This window comes from Cebidichthys violaceus, unplaced genomic scaffold (assembly GCF_023349555.1).
Source record: "Cebidichthys violaceus isolate CVI_PGR_0920_01 unplaced genomic scaffold, fCebVio1.0.p SCAF_131, whole genome shotgun sequence".
Taxonomy (NCBI): Eukaryota; Metazoa; Chordata; class Actinopteri; order Perciformes; family Stichaeidae; genus Cebidichthys; species Cebidichthys violaceus.
Window position 1 is genome coordinate 207,360 of NW_027176298.1, and position 16,058 is coordinate 223,417.

Below are 16,058 nucleotides of genomic sequence, written 5' to 3' on the forward strand. Positions count from 1 at the left end.
TAGTGCACCCACTCTTTCTCCAAACCACTCTCAATTAGCTCCTCTCCTAAATAACCACTCCTTTCACTTGCAGTTTCCGGCTACACATGCACCTCGTTGTTTCATTGAGCCATCCCATCCATCTCAAAAAACACCCTCACAAAAGAAGTACACTCTTGTTTGTGTGTCTAAAAACAAGAGGCACACTGAGCCACTTCCTATTCACATCAGGTCATTTGCATGAAGGTCCTCGTCCCATTTAGTGACTCCGAACGGCTCTGCCAACACAGAGAGCACAAGGAGAGGCTCGAGTGTCGAGCCAGCTGTCCCCGGTCGTCCAGAGTCCTAAATCCTCATTCAGTTTTAAGAGCATCGTGAATCAACCGCATCATGCTTTGAGAATACACTGCTAATATAAACTGCCGTTCCAACCACAACAGAAAATAAACACGTAAAGCGGAGGTAAAGAGTTACTGCGAGTGTCACAGGTGGGTGTGACCACCCAAGCAAGCCCCAATTACCCGTGAAGAAAACAGCATGGGTGCTTTTCTTTCACGAAAAAACAATTCCAACTTGATGAATAATCACATTTTGCCGGGTTACTCTGTATATATTTTGTGTGTGGGGGGGGGGGCATTGTTTTTAATGGAACGTTACAGTTTTCCATAATCTGTCTTGTTTTTTTTCCCCCTTTCTCTTTCTGTGTTTCTGATCACATATTCTGCTTGACACTGACATGGAGAGGACGCTCCTTTCCATGCGGGGAGAGATAATTGACTTCTGCTCCGTGCGTGCCACAATCAAGACAGAAGACCACAGCGCATTATGAAAATGCACTGTGTACAAAATAACGTCAGCAAGTCAACACACGGCTTGATTTATTTATTTTGATGTTTTAATGATTTATGCTCTTCTAATGCATTTGCCAGTTACTATATTAAGCGTGGTTGGAATGTTTGAATAACAGACTTCTGCTTAAAGTTTGGCTGCAGACCTGGACACACACAATGACCAGATTTAATGCGTGTGTTTTTCTTCACAGGGGGAGGATTTATGAAAATAATGGCTTTGGATATTTGTTGGAACAGTCGATACGGGCAACTGAACACTGAGCGGGAACATTCTTGTACCAACATGCGTAGAACAATAAAATGAAGAATGTGGATTCCTTACTCTACATACACTTTCTTGTGTGTTTCATAATACAACTCATTTAACTCATTATTAAATTAAAGACAGATCAGCTTTTTTATGGGAGGAAATACATTTGCATCCTTGTCAAAGGAAACAGGATTATTTGAAATGTCTCCATTTATTATGATTATTTGAATATATATGTCATAAGAAAATATAAATGTCAGAACAAGGCTATAAGCTACATATCTTATATCAATAACTTACTTTAATTGAGTAAATAAGCAAATCTTTGTACATGACAACTGTGTTTGATCCATCTGAGTAGCCCCTCTAGTGAAATAAAATAAGTTAAAGACTGACGCACACACAGAATACTAATCATGCAAAGGGCAATGCTAGGCAACATCAGTCTCTAAATCTCTTACATGTGTGATTGTTATCAATGTGCAAAAGTTATAATACATTCTAAAAATATCAATTACTATGTAAACCAAAAGATAAACTGGCCTCTATAGTTCGTAATTTGAAAAATATGCCATTATAAGTTAAAGCTGAATAGACGGCAGCAACATGAATATGTCAACAAAACAAATAACCTAAAGTGCCGCAAAGCACAAGTTTTAGCCTACTAAGCCTCTTTCACACTGCACTGTCATTTTCAAAAATTCCCTTATTCACTTTGTTGCGAACACTTAGGTGAGAATATCGATTCCCCTCTCATGTCTGTGTGTCAAGTTTGGAGCTGCAGTGCCTGAAGGCCATTAGGTTAGCTTGGCTTAATGAAAGATTCAAATAATTATAACGTATGCTTTTATGGGAAGTTGAATTCTGTAACCTTTCCCGGAGAAAAACATCGGGGCGTTTTGTGACTGTCTACAGTCTTGTTATCACCAGCAACCAGCAGAGACGCTGCACTGAAGTACTGTCGTTCATTAGGAAATAGTTACAGCACCCAACTCAGTTCTACAGTTTTGGTCCTCGTTCCTATATCAGATGTGATAACATCGTACTTACCAAGTTAATAGCAGTGATCTGGGGATTTTGAGATCGCTAAAAAAGGAGAATGGCTAAAGTTATTTGGAAGAGAAAACAAAAAGGGGAACAGTTGACCGACTGGTTCAACTTTGACCAACTGTACTAGCTGTAGCTGTGCACTCGTTATAACCTGCATTTTGGGTGTGCTCATTGTCTTTACCAGCAAAGTGGTTTAGATAATCTGGGTCGGTCCGACGTCACTGTTTTACCAGATCTCAGCAATTAGTTTGGTGAGTACAATTTACTTCTAACCAACTGAAATAATGTCCAAAACTCCTAAAACAATATCCCAGTTATTATAAAGTGGAATTGCCCTTTAAGGTTGAGTAGATGAAAACAACATTAGCCTTGATGAGAACAAGTGAGTGTAAATTCTCAGACCCAAGTTAACCTATAGAGTTAACTGAAAAACAATTATACTTGAACTTTAAACACCTGTCTGGCAGCTTAAATGATAATCATGATAATAATAATAATAATATATTGTTTTTTCTGCTGTTATGCATGGTTGAGCAGTTGTAACTAAGCATCACTCCACTGACACAGCTTTACAGATATTTTGAAAAAGAACTGATCCGAGTCTCTCTTTAAATTAAAGGCAGACTGCAGGTTCAACTCCAACTATATTTTAGCAATGAACTGCCAAACTGAGTCAAATGGGAGTTTATTTAGTTCTCATGAGTCGCATCTGAAAAGAAAATATCAGTGCAGCACTCGACAACACATCCAGCAACATATCAGCTTCATGTTTAATGAATTAAGGAAGGATCTCTGCAGTTCAATGAGTTTTCTTGCTACTGTCAATCTTTTGAAATTGCAAAAAGCATCCAAATAAATGTTACTGCTTGTGGGGAAAAGGACTACAAACAAAGTATTCTACAGAAAAATAGAACCACGGTGTTTGAACGTGAATGTGTCAACACACCGGTAGCAATGAAACCCTTTTTTTTTTTTTTTTTCTTTCTTCGCTCAAAGAAAAGATGAGGTGTTTTAGGGATTGGGGTCACTTTCTAATAGACACACATTTTCAGTCAGAGTTTCTAAAAAGTATTTTTCTTTACACTTAGTACAAAAAAGACATCTCTACCCGTTAGTGCTTTGTTTTAAGATACTATAACATAAATAAACAATTTATTTTCAGTGTTCAGAACAGACAGTTCCAGTGTGACTGGAAAACTAACATACTCCACCATATTCCAGTTGGCAGCAGAGGGTTTAACAGAGTTCTCCACTCAGATTTTGGCGCACCCCAACGCACCGTACTTACAAAATGTTCTTCATTTCTACAAACATAAGCCCCAGCCAATTTGGGGGGTCATTCATGTCAAGATTCACTTTTGCTCCCCCTTTAGTGAAAATACGATAAAAGTTTTCAATCAAAGACTTGACAAACCTCTCCCAGTCACCCCTCATCAGCTGCTGTCATTTTGATCAAACTCCCAGGTTACTGTGTTTCCTCTCCATGCACGAGTCTCTTTTGAATTTTAACAATTACAAATCCCAGAGTGCAAAGCACAGTTCCCAACGAGGGCGTCATTCATTACCCGCAGTCCCACCGTCGCTGCGGGTTCATCAGTACATGAGCACAATCTCTATGTGACAGTAAAGTTCTGGGGTATTACCTACTGATATTTAGCATTTACTTTCAGAAAAAGGAAATTAGATAAGATTCTGCTGTGCAAAACGATGCCGTGAAGAGCTGATAGCGTAAAGTTCCATTCCTTTTATTTCAAAATCTGTCACTGGTCCACGTCACACTTTTATCTTGGGTTGCTCGAGTCTTCTTCATTCAAATAGTCCTTGGAGCCTCACTTTTCTGGCACTGAGTTCCTTATTTGCAGGTAAACACCTCCGTCCTCTCGCTGCACGTGTTGCACTTGACGAAGCAGCACCATTGGAACTTACAATTGCACTGCCACACTTTGGTGTACTGGTGTGTATTGTAGCCCCGCCCGCAGCACATAAGGTCGCAGCCGTCTGTATGTGGCGAGGTGCGGTTGCACAGGCGTCCCTGGGTGCCCACGCTCCCCGTGGCTGCGTCCTCCTCGCAGTAGTTGGGCGACCTCTCGATGTAGACAAGGTCCGTCTCCATGGGCTTGCGGTAGCCCTGAGTCTGCTTCACCTTGAGGTGGGTGGGCTGGCGCAGTCGGCTCGCCCGGACTACCTCCACATGCACGGCTTCGTTGTACTTGTCCTTGAGTACGTAGCCAATCTCTCGGAACTTGGGAAGCGTCGTCCAACAGGTCTTGGTGGTGCAGGAGCCCGAGACGCCGTGGCACTTGCACTCCAGCTTCATCCTTTCTTCTAGTACCTGGAGAGTAAAAGAGAAAACAAAACCGTTGTAGAACTGCAGCAAATACAGTCGTGAAATTAGACTCCTAACATCAGATTAACAAAAGGATGTGCCTCTCTTTAATGGTCAGTTCCCCTAAATTATGACAAACAAAAAAAAACATACTTTTGCAATAATCACCAGTTGTATCAGCATAAAGAGAAAGTTTGTTGTATTTTTTCAGGTCTTGAAACATCACAATTCATTTAAGGCTTCATATCTAGATAGGGAGCGGGTCCTATTCACGGAGTCAACCATGTTGCACAACCATGTTTCTACAGAAGCCCAGAATGAACAAACCAAGCACTGGCTCTTTAGCGAGAGCTTTTTTATGTTACCTGAAGGACACTAGTCCTCTCGTGAAACTGCAGTAGCGTGAGCCGCAGAGTGCAACACCGTGGTACCGCTAGCTGCTGTCTGACTTTCCGTTGCTCCTAAATCAGTGTTCTTATGTTAAGGATGGTTTTTGAGCGAGGCAAACGGCGTCACCACTGTTTAGGACTCAGTAGCCGAGCAGAGATCTATTCAGTTGCTTGCAATCTGCTACCACACCACTAGATGCCACTAAATCCTACACACTCTCCCTTTAATGAATACAGTTTTACCAAGAGGCAGGCTAAATGCTAGCTTTGTGTTGTGCAACCATGTAAATGGAAACAAATGTCAGATCAACTAGATGTTGGGATAATAGATTTTTTTTTTGTCTGTGTAAAAACTGTGCTGACAAAGCAACATTTCTTACTTGTATTCATGCTTCTAATAAGCGGTGATTGTGCTGGTGGCTTATACTGCATTTATGCCCCAAGTACTTAAATGAAATTGGCAAAATAGCTTGAGTGCCGAGTGACAGATCTCTGTGAAGAAGCCAAATCCGAGCCTATCAGAATTTTCAGTCATGATGACATGCAGTTGCATGTCCTGAGGGAGGGTAAATTGCCCTTACTGGTAATATTCCATCCTGTAATTTCGTCTACCTTCCTCAAACCACATCAATGACAAAGAAAACTACACATGAAAACTAAATGAAACAAACTGAATTCATTGTTTACGGCTGGACAAGAGACTTGAGGTTTATTTGACTGCTTAAATAATGTGATAAATAGAAGAAAGCAAAATGTTGCCACATGCATTAAAGTGGATCACAGTTATAGATTCAGATGCTTTTAGTCAAAGAGTCATTTTAAATGCAATAATGTCTATTTTTTTTAGGTTATTCCCTTACTCAGTCTTGAACTTAATTTCTCTTTGAGGTTATGTCCAACATATGGTAGACAGGGCAGAATGTCTTCTCCTTGAGGCCTAAGCCTGGGGCATATGGGAAATATTGTGCGCTGTCGTCATAATTTAAGTGTCAATCCTTTGCTCCGTGGGACTGAGGAACTAAGAAACCTCAAAATAAAAACTGTGCCCTCTTCGTTTTCTGCTGAACCGTTTTAAAAGGGAAACGCACAGAGGAAAAGAGGGGGTTGAGTTCGAATTGGTCACATTAACACATCTGTAATAATCCTGACATGACTTCTTTAACCAAATTAGGATTCCCCGATTTGCTCGAACGAAGCGCGTCTTTGTTGTATAAGATTTAAGTTTGGTTGGCAGGGCATTTTTCCAGTGCAGCTTTTTTTCCTGGCACCTCGCCTTGCCAGAAGCACAAGTCATCATTTCTATCAGACACTTACGAAATGTACACAAGAGTTGTTCAATATCTCTGTCTGTCTTGTCCGTGGACTCGTGTGGTCACAGTTTCCCAGATTTGAGGACATTTGATTGAAAAAACATGAGCTCCGCCGACTTCATAAAAGCCGGGGTCAGCTGTCAATCTCGCCTCGCATGTTGATTCAGAATGAGGATTTCCAAAAATGTAAGGCACAAAAACCACAAGGAATGCCTGGTAGAAGGAGTCTGACAGATGCATGGAAACATTTACTTAAACTGTGTCCATCACAGCCTCTGATCTGTTATTAATTAGTCCAATATGACCAGATTCCCATCTAAAGATCACTTGTCAAACACATAGCCCAGATGGGAGATGAAAGAGATCTGGTGATTCACTGGGTGTTCTCTTTCAGTCACGGAATCTATTGTAACTATAGTTTTCTGTTTCAACAACGCTTCTTATTAGTGATTAGAAAACACACAATCTCAGCTGGATCCCATTGGAGGAACCACTTCCTCCATCATCGGAACCAGGATCATTTTAATCAGCTCATTTGATTTCGATAGATTGGTGTCGAAGGTCATTTCAAGCGTCTCGTATCCAAGCAAAATCCACATGGGATTTGATTGCATTGTTTTTTACACTGAGCTACAAGATATGTGTCTCTGTTGGTCAAATCTGTGCGTGTAGCTCGGTTTTCCAGAGCTACATGCAAATAACAGTCTGAACTCCGCTCCAAAGCCTGGTGGTAATCCACCAGAAGCTGTTTGGTAACTGCCAACAGCGTGAAAGAAACACTAACCTGTGATCAGCAGCAGTTCCGTGAAAGTGAGAAAAAAATGGAGAGCTACCTAAGAACTATCCATGAAATAAAACAAATACACAGATGAATCACATGTATGGATTATGAGCAACACTAACGTTTCAGAGGCTCAGGCCTTAATAACTACCAATCTAAGAGAGATTTTGGCTTCTTACTGTCTCAGCAAAGAGGAAATCTGACTTTTGCACACCCTCCTAGAATGCGAGTTTCCGAGCCCCAGAGTCAGAACAGCAACAGTGCCAACTCCAACCCTGGCAGTCCAACACGCCAGCACCCTATCAGTCTGCTGTGTTAACACCGCCATTGTCGGCCTGCTTTCACACCCTGAATAGACGCAGTCAAATGGCAGTGACATGTTTTGGTATTGTGCGGAGAACTGCAATAATATCCTGTTCCCGAATTTAAACTGCATAATTCCAATGAAAGGAGCTGGAAAGAGATGATGGCAGTCCTCTATCTGGCAACCCCTGGACAGGCCCCATTGTCCCAGTGGACACGATAAAGCCCAAGTTATTAATTAGATCCATTTGTCAACATAACATCATCTTTTCTCTTTTATTTACCTCTCACAGTCTTTTTCTCTCTGTGTTTCTTTCCTCCAAGACTGTTCTGAGATGACTAATAGCAAACAAACATGTCCATGGTGGAGTTTGCCAACGGACTCTCTCAGAAATAAAAGACGCCCTCTTGGAATGGAAAGATATGTCAATAATTGGCTCAAGCAACACAAGCTGCTGAAAGGCTGACTAGGTGATCAATCAATCAGCAACTGAACAGTCAATCACAGTCCTTTGTGTGACTTGTGGCTCTTTATCTGGGACTGTTTGCTTTTCTGCAAAGGAACACATTAACAAACGGATGTACGCATCCAGTTTGTCAAGTATCGAGTCATGCAATGTTTCGTTTAAAGGAAGATAATGTCATGTCACTTAAAGGATAATTCCGCTTCATTACACCCAAAATGTTGGTAATAATCTTTCATTGTCCAGGAAATTCTACGATACGTCAAAATGATGTCTATGATGGATGGTTTTAATGGACACTTTGGGTTTCATGTGTTTCTTGCCCCATCTGACTTCATTTTATTTCAGGAATGTCACCACATTCCTCGATCTCAGTAACTTAGTGAGTACAATGTCATTATTACTGGTAGGTATGATGGCCAATACTTAACCATTAAACCATTAAATCAAATAATTCTAAATAATTTAAAAGGGCTTTGCTGTTGTTCTCTCTTGATCACCGTGGAAAAAAAACACTTGTGGCAAAGCATTATGAAAATCCTCTTTACCTTTCTCCCTGCCTCATTGTTATGCAAGTTCATCAAGCGGCGTGGGGTCTTTTTAATCTCCCGGGCATCCACGAAGCGGCGAGAGAACTCGATCCCGTACTTGATGTCAGCCGAGCAGCCTCCCCACTTCCAGCCTTCCTCCTGATTGTAATACCCCTGCTTCTCCCGGTCGCAGCCACACTGGCTCAGGTTGCCCTGGCTGCACGCTGCTGTGATGGCGTGGGCCACCCCTGCTGCTGTGATGGCGTAGGTGAAGGCTGCTTCCCGACTGCCTGAAAGAGGGAAAATAGGTCTTTTTTTTTTAGGAAATTGTGGGACGTGATGACATATGAGCCATTTTGTAGGTTGTTTCAGATAACTGCCACAATGAAGCTGCTGTTCTTCATTCATCTTTACTGTAGCACAATACAAAACCAAGTGAATACATGTTTAGCACCCACAACCATTGAAGACTCATATAAATGTGTCATATCAGACAGCCAGTTACCCATCCTACCTTTGTTTTGTTAACCCAATTATCTTTCATGTATCAGCTCAAAACGGCTTGCAAAATTGTTTTAGTGAAAATGTGAGCATGCTAATAATACCGTGTAAATGTATGTGCTTATGCTAATGCTAGCCATGCTAATGTTGACCGCGGTCACCTTTGGCCCAGCAAACGTTCAACACTCCACTCCTGACACATAATGAGTTGCAGCAGAGATTTTAACCTCGATAAACAGCAGAGAAAGTTCAAGTGTGCTCCATCGCCTTTGATAGGCTACAGATATTTCCTTCCCCCTCCTGAACAGCTTCCCTTCTGCACCTTGAAAGAAATGCGGTCACATATTTCCGACCGCAAAGTCCTTGGGGAACGGCCTGCGAGAGTGCAGTGTTGGGATTCCAGTGTGGGGAGAGCTGGTCTAGGTGCTGTCCAAAGTGCTGAATTCCTCTACAGGAGCACCTTGTTCTGCTGCCCACACTGCAAACGGCTGGGGTCTGCAGGTCTGGCTGTCTCACTCACACTGCTCACTGAGCCTGACGGTGCAGAGACTGCACAAGATAAGATGAGCAGCTAAATGTTCACAGCATGTGTGTTATACTAAAATACTGCTGTGTGAACATCATATAAATGTAAAATGATATTTTCTGTGCTTTCATCTAATAATTTGATGACGATCAAAGTGCAAAATGTGATGTTATCAAGCAAAAAAAAAACACACCGTTTTTATTATTACTATTAAATGTTAGACTACAAAGGTGCGCTTAGTAGAGGGTAGATCTCTGCCAGGTGTGTCTGCAACAACCGCTGCTCCATTGTGTGATTGATGAATACAACCCACAATTGGCAAACCAACCATCTAGACACTAATGGGCTGGAAGGCATCGTAAATCGCACTTCACTGAAACTCAAAAACAAGTGGCGATGTATGCAGGCAATTGGCTCAAAGTCCTTGCTTAAGGCACGTCATACAATCTGTGCCGAAAACAAAAGCAAACTTATCAAGCTGTCGGTCAGCTTCGCAGTGGCTGTGATGCACTCAGCAGTGTGTGTACTGGTTAGCGTTCCTCTCACAGCACTATAGTTTAAATTTTTATAGAAAATGAAGACAAACCTGAATGGACATGTTTTTTTTCTTTCCCATTAGCTGTTCGTAATGAACACCGTCCAAAACACTTAAAAGCAAAGCAACTGTTTCAACTGTTTTCACATCCTGGTTTGTTGCAACAACCAATTCAATTTAGAATAATATAAACCTGCAAAATCCTCAAATATGAGAGGGTGAAAATGTTTGACATTTATTCTTGATAAATTACCTAAAAGATGATTAGTTATCAAAATTGTTGTTGATACATTTTCTGTTGTTCTGCTACTTGTTTGAGCGCTGCTATATTTATCATGCAATCACGTTATTAAATAATAGCTCTATTATGGTGAAAAGGAAAGACTACGGTACACATTAAAAAAAAAAGAAACTGTGCCCTACCATTCCTTTTTCTTTCTAAATATCTCAGAGTCCTCCACTACTCATCTAATGGCTACAGAGGGCTGGCTTAAAAGGCCTCCCATGGTCTGAAACAGACTGTGGGCTATTAAAACCCTGGTCTCCCTTCAACTGGCAGTAATCTGGAAGCGGCTGAGCAGCAGAAACAAGGCTAACCGCAGAGCAGAGAGGAATGTTTTATAAGACTTTTGATGTATGTTGTGTAATGTACTCAGTTGCAATTATTTGAATCTCTCTAGGTTAAATGTTGTATTTTCTGCACTTCAGAGAGCCAGAAAGCTACTTGATGATTTATCATTTCCTCAAAGGCTTTCAGAGAAATAGCAAAGGAGCTTGTCGGAACGTCACTGTATCATGTTCTACAGATCTCTAGGGTTCTGGACATTGCGACTTAATGTACTTCAGAATATCTGGGTAGGAAGAGCAAAGGATATATGAAACCTTCTGAATCAGAGATTCATTAGAAACTGATAGATTTTTAAGTAACGTCTAGTAAAAAGAGCTGTATTCATTCTTGACAAATCACTTTTTGGTGAATATGAACCTGTTAAATTGAAGTGCACTGTATTGAACAGTTTGGCTGTAACATGCTCAAACATGTCAAATGTGACAGATGTGCAATGTGTGTTTAAAGAAATATGCAAAAGAGTGCAAAAGAGAGCTGCAACAGTTTTAAAAGTGTTGAAACATTAAATGAAGAAATAAACCTTGTAAACATTCAGTGCCTACAATAAATAAACTGCAGACGGACCCACAGTCCACCAAAATCAGAAATAATACCCTAAAATGAGCAAATGTTGGAAATGTTTACATCTGCAGCAGCAAAGTACAACAATAAAGTGAAAACTATAAGGAAATGAAAGACAAAAATGCCTCAGTATGGCCTGTGTAATTTTCCCCGACCAAACAATCTTTTAACAATTTTAAAAGTTACTAGATGTAAAATCTTTGCTTGTTTTACTCAATTTAACGGGCCCAGGCAGTGTGGTCAGATAGAACCAAAGCTGCTAGCATTAGCTGGAGTCCAGCCTTGGCATGACAGCTTTACATAAAGCAGCATAGTAAAACATACTTGTTTGCCTATTGCCTGATTTTATGGAGCTTCTTTGTGTTACGCACTTTTAAATAAACTGCTTCTTTGCAGTCATTTGCAGCTGTTTTTCATTTCATTTCCTCTTTTTTTCTTCAGAGGGATTTTTTTTTTGCACCTCTTATTCTAGTCTCAGGGGCATTTACTGAACTCTCACAGACGTTTTACCCCCAAAAGCCACCGTTAATTTCCTATCTTGGCACTGGTGCTGCAGCGCTAGTACCACGGCCACAGGTTTGCCCGATGGGGACTGACTCACAACCACTTGCTCCTTTGGTTAGCAGCAGAGCTGTGCCCCACCAGCTTGTGGTAACTGCTGCCCCCACCTCACATACATGCACGGATGGTGGCGCGCAACCATAATGTACGCTGTATCCACACGCATGCACATGCACGCAGATACTGAGTGACCGGCCATATAATAAAAATACACAACACACTCACACTACCCTCCACCCTCACACACATACACTGTTAAAAACGCACTAACAGAGCGTCACTGTAATGTTTAAAACAGGATAAAGGCAGTTTCCAGAGAAAGGGTGGTTCCCTGAGCCATAGATGCATGCCCATTTCTGGGCCCATTGAGTTGTGCTGCTCATGGGGAAAATGATGATGATGGGGCTTGTGCTAGTTGACACCCCCTGGTGGGTCTGGCACTGCCAAGCCTCTGCCTGGCCATACTGAAAGCCAATTACACAAGCCAAGGGACTGTGGCTATCAAGACCCTCTTTTTTCTTTGTGCAATGAACCAAAGAAGACATCGGAAATCAGATTTTTTTGTCCGTTGGGTAAAAATAACCATTAGTATGGATCCTTCAATCTCCCTTTTACCTCTTCAATCATATTATGTGTGACGATTCTATAAATCAATAACATTACAAATTACAATCAAAGTTATTTGTTCCATATAAAATGCTTGAACTGTTGTCAAACTTATTTTCAGGTTAGAATATAAGTAGAAACACATAATGAATAGAGAATGCATTTTGGTGCCCCAAGGGGATAGAAATCAAAAAACCCAAAGATTCTGAATACACCGAACAAAACAAATATATCAAGATAAACCACTACCAGGAAACTCTGTATTTCAACAAACAATGCTCTTGTGTTGGATGCTGTGTGTGCAACACAATTTGACTCCTGTGCCCTCAGGAAAGGAAGGCCCTGGTTTGCTGAACAGCCATGTGGTTGATGAAAAGCGGCGGAGAAAAAGCACCCATAACAGCAGCTAAAAGCCCTACAGAGGCTGGCCCCAGAGTCCTGACAGGCCTCCAGGAGGAACCACCCTGGGATAGCCTCGCTAGCTGCCAGTGGAAAATTGGAGTGACCAGAAAAACCTCAATGAACTTGGAAACATCCAGGAGAGAAGAATGGGGGAATATTAAACCAGATGTCTAATGGAGTTTAGTGGCAAGTGTCTGCTACACTATCCAAGAAAGTATGGAGGAAGAAGATGTGTCTTGCTTCACTCAGAACAGGTATAAGCATTCATAAATAAGCACAAAGTAGCCTGCTATTTCTCTGTGCCTGAGACTAAAACCAGAGCTGTAGTGAAAGTTACTGACTCAGTGCCTTGGCCTTCACGTTAACTGACCACACCACTTTGGACAGCGGCCCCTGCTGCAGTGCCCGTCGTGTCTTTTGACCATCTGCCGAAAAACTGGGACACAAAAAGAAATCTCTGGATGTAGTGGCTCGCCGCTAAAACGGCAATCTGTGTTTAGAGCCGGAGGCAGGCACACCGCTAGACAAATTTCACATGACACAGCACAGGAGATTTACAACCGACGACACTATACAGGCAGCGCTGCTGGTGTAGTATAGGCTAGCTGATGTAGTAACACTGCAGCTGACCGCAACGGGCCTCGCTTTCTTCACCGCTCACAGGCCATGGTTAGGCTATGTTGCTGACAAGAGAGGAAAGGGAAAAGATATACTGAATGGACTTGGACACCGGGCTGTGTCCCAGAAAACAACCCAAAGACAGTTTTGTTTTGTGCGCATCAGTCTTGGGGTGGCACACCAAAACCAAGGGCCATGACTACATTTCAGGAATTCTATTATGCTGTTGTAGAATATTTGAAAACGATGTCAATATGAGAGTTAGGGAATCGCACAATATACTTCAATGTTTTACTTCCTATCTAAAGTGCATAGACTAATACCAGTACAGTCAACACTGTAAGTTCCACAACATTATGTTTTAATGTGTTGTGTTATGTATCTGTATACACGTGTGTGAGGCGATCCGTTGTTCTTCAAAGAGGCTAGTTGTCCTTTTCCTAAAAAACGGCAAATATAAAGCTTTATTTACTTTACTGGGAACAAGCCTACTCAACTTTAAAATCATCGAGATGGTGAGTTCACTGAACAAAACCACTGAGCAGAACCAAAGTGAGATGCAAATCAGGACGTTGAACCTGCAATGAATTTCTACCTGCGTTCACTAGAGGAGCAAGTGAAATGTCAACTATTGGACAGCAAGGCGATGTTCATCGAAACTCAATTTGAGGACAGGGTCCTCCTGGAAATCGATGTAGACTCTCTCCAGCATCTCCTCGATGCTATCCAGGAATGCAAAGAAGGAGATAAGCAGAAGCGGATATGTGGCCTGAAAGCCCAGCTGCGTGAAGCTCAGGCAAAACAAGTCCAAACTCTATCCATGGAGACTGAGCTTCTAAAATCCCAGCTGGAAGAGACCAGGACGAAGCTGCAAAAAGCTCAGAGCGAGCTTAAGCAGCAGGCATCCACTAACAAGGAACAGCACATCCATTTGGAGCAGATGAAGGAAGCTCTGAGAAATCAGGAGCACAAAGCAAAGGAGACTCTGAAGAGAGCCAAGGAGTTTCATCAAGCCCAGATGACCAAACAGAGAGCAGAGACGAAGGCTGAAATTGTTGATCAATCAGATGTCCACAGTAAGCTTAAGGCTGCACTTGCTAAGGCTGAAAAATGGACAGATACAATGTCAAGAGGAGAAGTCTTCCCTTACAGAGCAGATTGAAAAGAACAGAAAATGCCTGGAACCTCTTGTCCCGCAGAGGATCGTAGAGTCTCTTCAAACACATTATCAGCCGGCTAAGCAGGCCATTGAGAGAGCCCGGGCGAGATTCAAGACTAACAGGATCAAAAAAGCCCTGAAAAAGGCAGAAGATCTGTTAAATGCAGAGCGTCTCCGTTTTCAGTAACATTTGTCTATCACGGCACAGCTGCAAGAGCATGCCCAGCAGAACAACGCAGCTACTCTTCAATCACTGGAGAAGGACGCTAGAACGATGTTCCGCAGAAACCAGTGGTCCCAAGCCCAGCTGGTGGAGCAGAGAGCGACGACTGACTGGGTCAAAACAGCCCTCAAAAAAGGCAGAAGATCTGCTAAATACTGAGCGTCTCCTTTAGAAGCTGGAGAAGTCTTCCCTCCTTCAGGCCGTTAAAGAAATCCTTCAGACTCTGCAGGAAAAGGAAGAGGAGCTGCAGACGACCGAGTCCTCCTTGAAGTCCCAGCTCAAAGATCTTGAGAGCCAGATCACCAAAAAGCAGAAGAAGAAGAAGAAGAAGAAGAAGAAGAAGAAATGGTACAAATTCTTCTGATGCCTGGCTCCCCATTTCAATGTTTAAGACTTGTGAAGGGATTTCACAAGAATCAAGCGGTTCTGTCATGCGCTTAATGTGTTTTGCACTTCTGTCCATTGAGGGATCCCTCCTCTGTTGCTCTCTCTAAGGTTTCTTCCTCTTTTCTCCCCGTTTTTTGGGGGAGTTTTTCCTGTTTCGATGTGAAAATAAATTCCTAAAAATGATATATATATTCCTGATGATGCATCATCAATGTGTTAAGGCCACCCTTACCAAATTTGAGAATCATCAGGTCAATTGGCTCGAAGGACTAAATAAAAGTATAAAATATGACATTTTCTTTTGCCAGTAGGTGGCGCTATGAGTTATTGAAATTTTGCATGTGAAATGTGCTAAGGGTTGAAGTAGCATCATGAATAAGAAATGTTGTGCAGATTGGATAATGTACCTTGGAGTTATAACAACTTCCTTTTTCATGGTGAATGAGGCAAAATGGCCGCCCCGCCACGTCAAGGTTCTTCGATGAAAACTCTAGCTTTTGATAAATTTTCATCACAAAGGTCTTAAGAGCATCCTGACCAAATTTGAAGTCGATCACACAAATTCTGTAGGAGTTCGTTAAAATACAAAGGCTGAAAACGTGAAAAATCACACAAAAAAATGAAATTGAGTGAATTACTGTTGCGCCCCCTAGCGGTTGAATGGAATGAAAATTGAAGGGTATGTTCCACCATGCGATGTGCACATATACAGCAAATTTGGTGATTTTAGGACAAACGGTTTAGAAGTTATGTGTATTGAATTACAAGCCACACCCCAAGAAGTTCATTGGTCCGTATCTTCTAAACGCTATAAGATATCAACAAGCTTTTGATACATTTCTGTGATCTACATCCAATAATGATCCACAGGAAATTTGGTAGGAATCAGACCAAGCTTGTAGGAGGAGTTTCCAAAAACAAGTTTTTCACAAAATTCAAGATGGTGGAAAATGTTGGAAGGCGGAGCTTAGGGGTCTGAGAGGCTTTTTTGTAGATCTAGCGGATGTGGACATGTGTGTTGAATTTCAAGTAAATCGGGCATACTGGCCGAGGGGGGTCGCCGAGCCAAATTGTAGGGGGCGCTAGAGAGACATGTTTTTACACAGAAATATGCAGCC

General features: G+C 41.8%; 1 protein-coding gene across 2 annotated transcripts in view; it reads right to left on the reverse strand.

Annotated features, from left to right (window-relative positions):
* Positions 1-870: 870 nt before the first annotated feature.
* LOC137870660 (protein Wnt-7b) overlaps positions 871-16,058 on the reverse strand; it is a 34,551-nt gene continuing 19,363 nt past the window's right edge. For both annotated transcript variants that reach the window (XM_068708062.1, XM_068708061.1), the window contains exons 3-4: positions 8,252-8,523; positions 871-4,462 (exon numbers count right to left, since the gene is read on the reverse strand). In XM_068708062.1, coding sequence (XP_068564163.1) covers positions 3,983-4,462; positions 8,252-8,523 — 752 coding nt within the window. In that variant the 3' untranslated portion in view covers positions 871-3,982. The remainder of the gene's footprint in view (positions 4,463-8,251; positions 8,524-16,058) is intronic.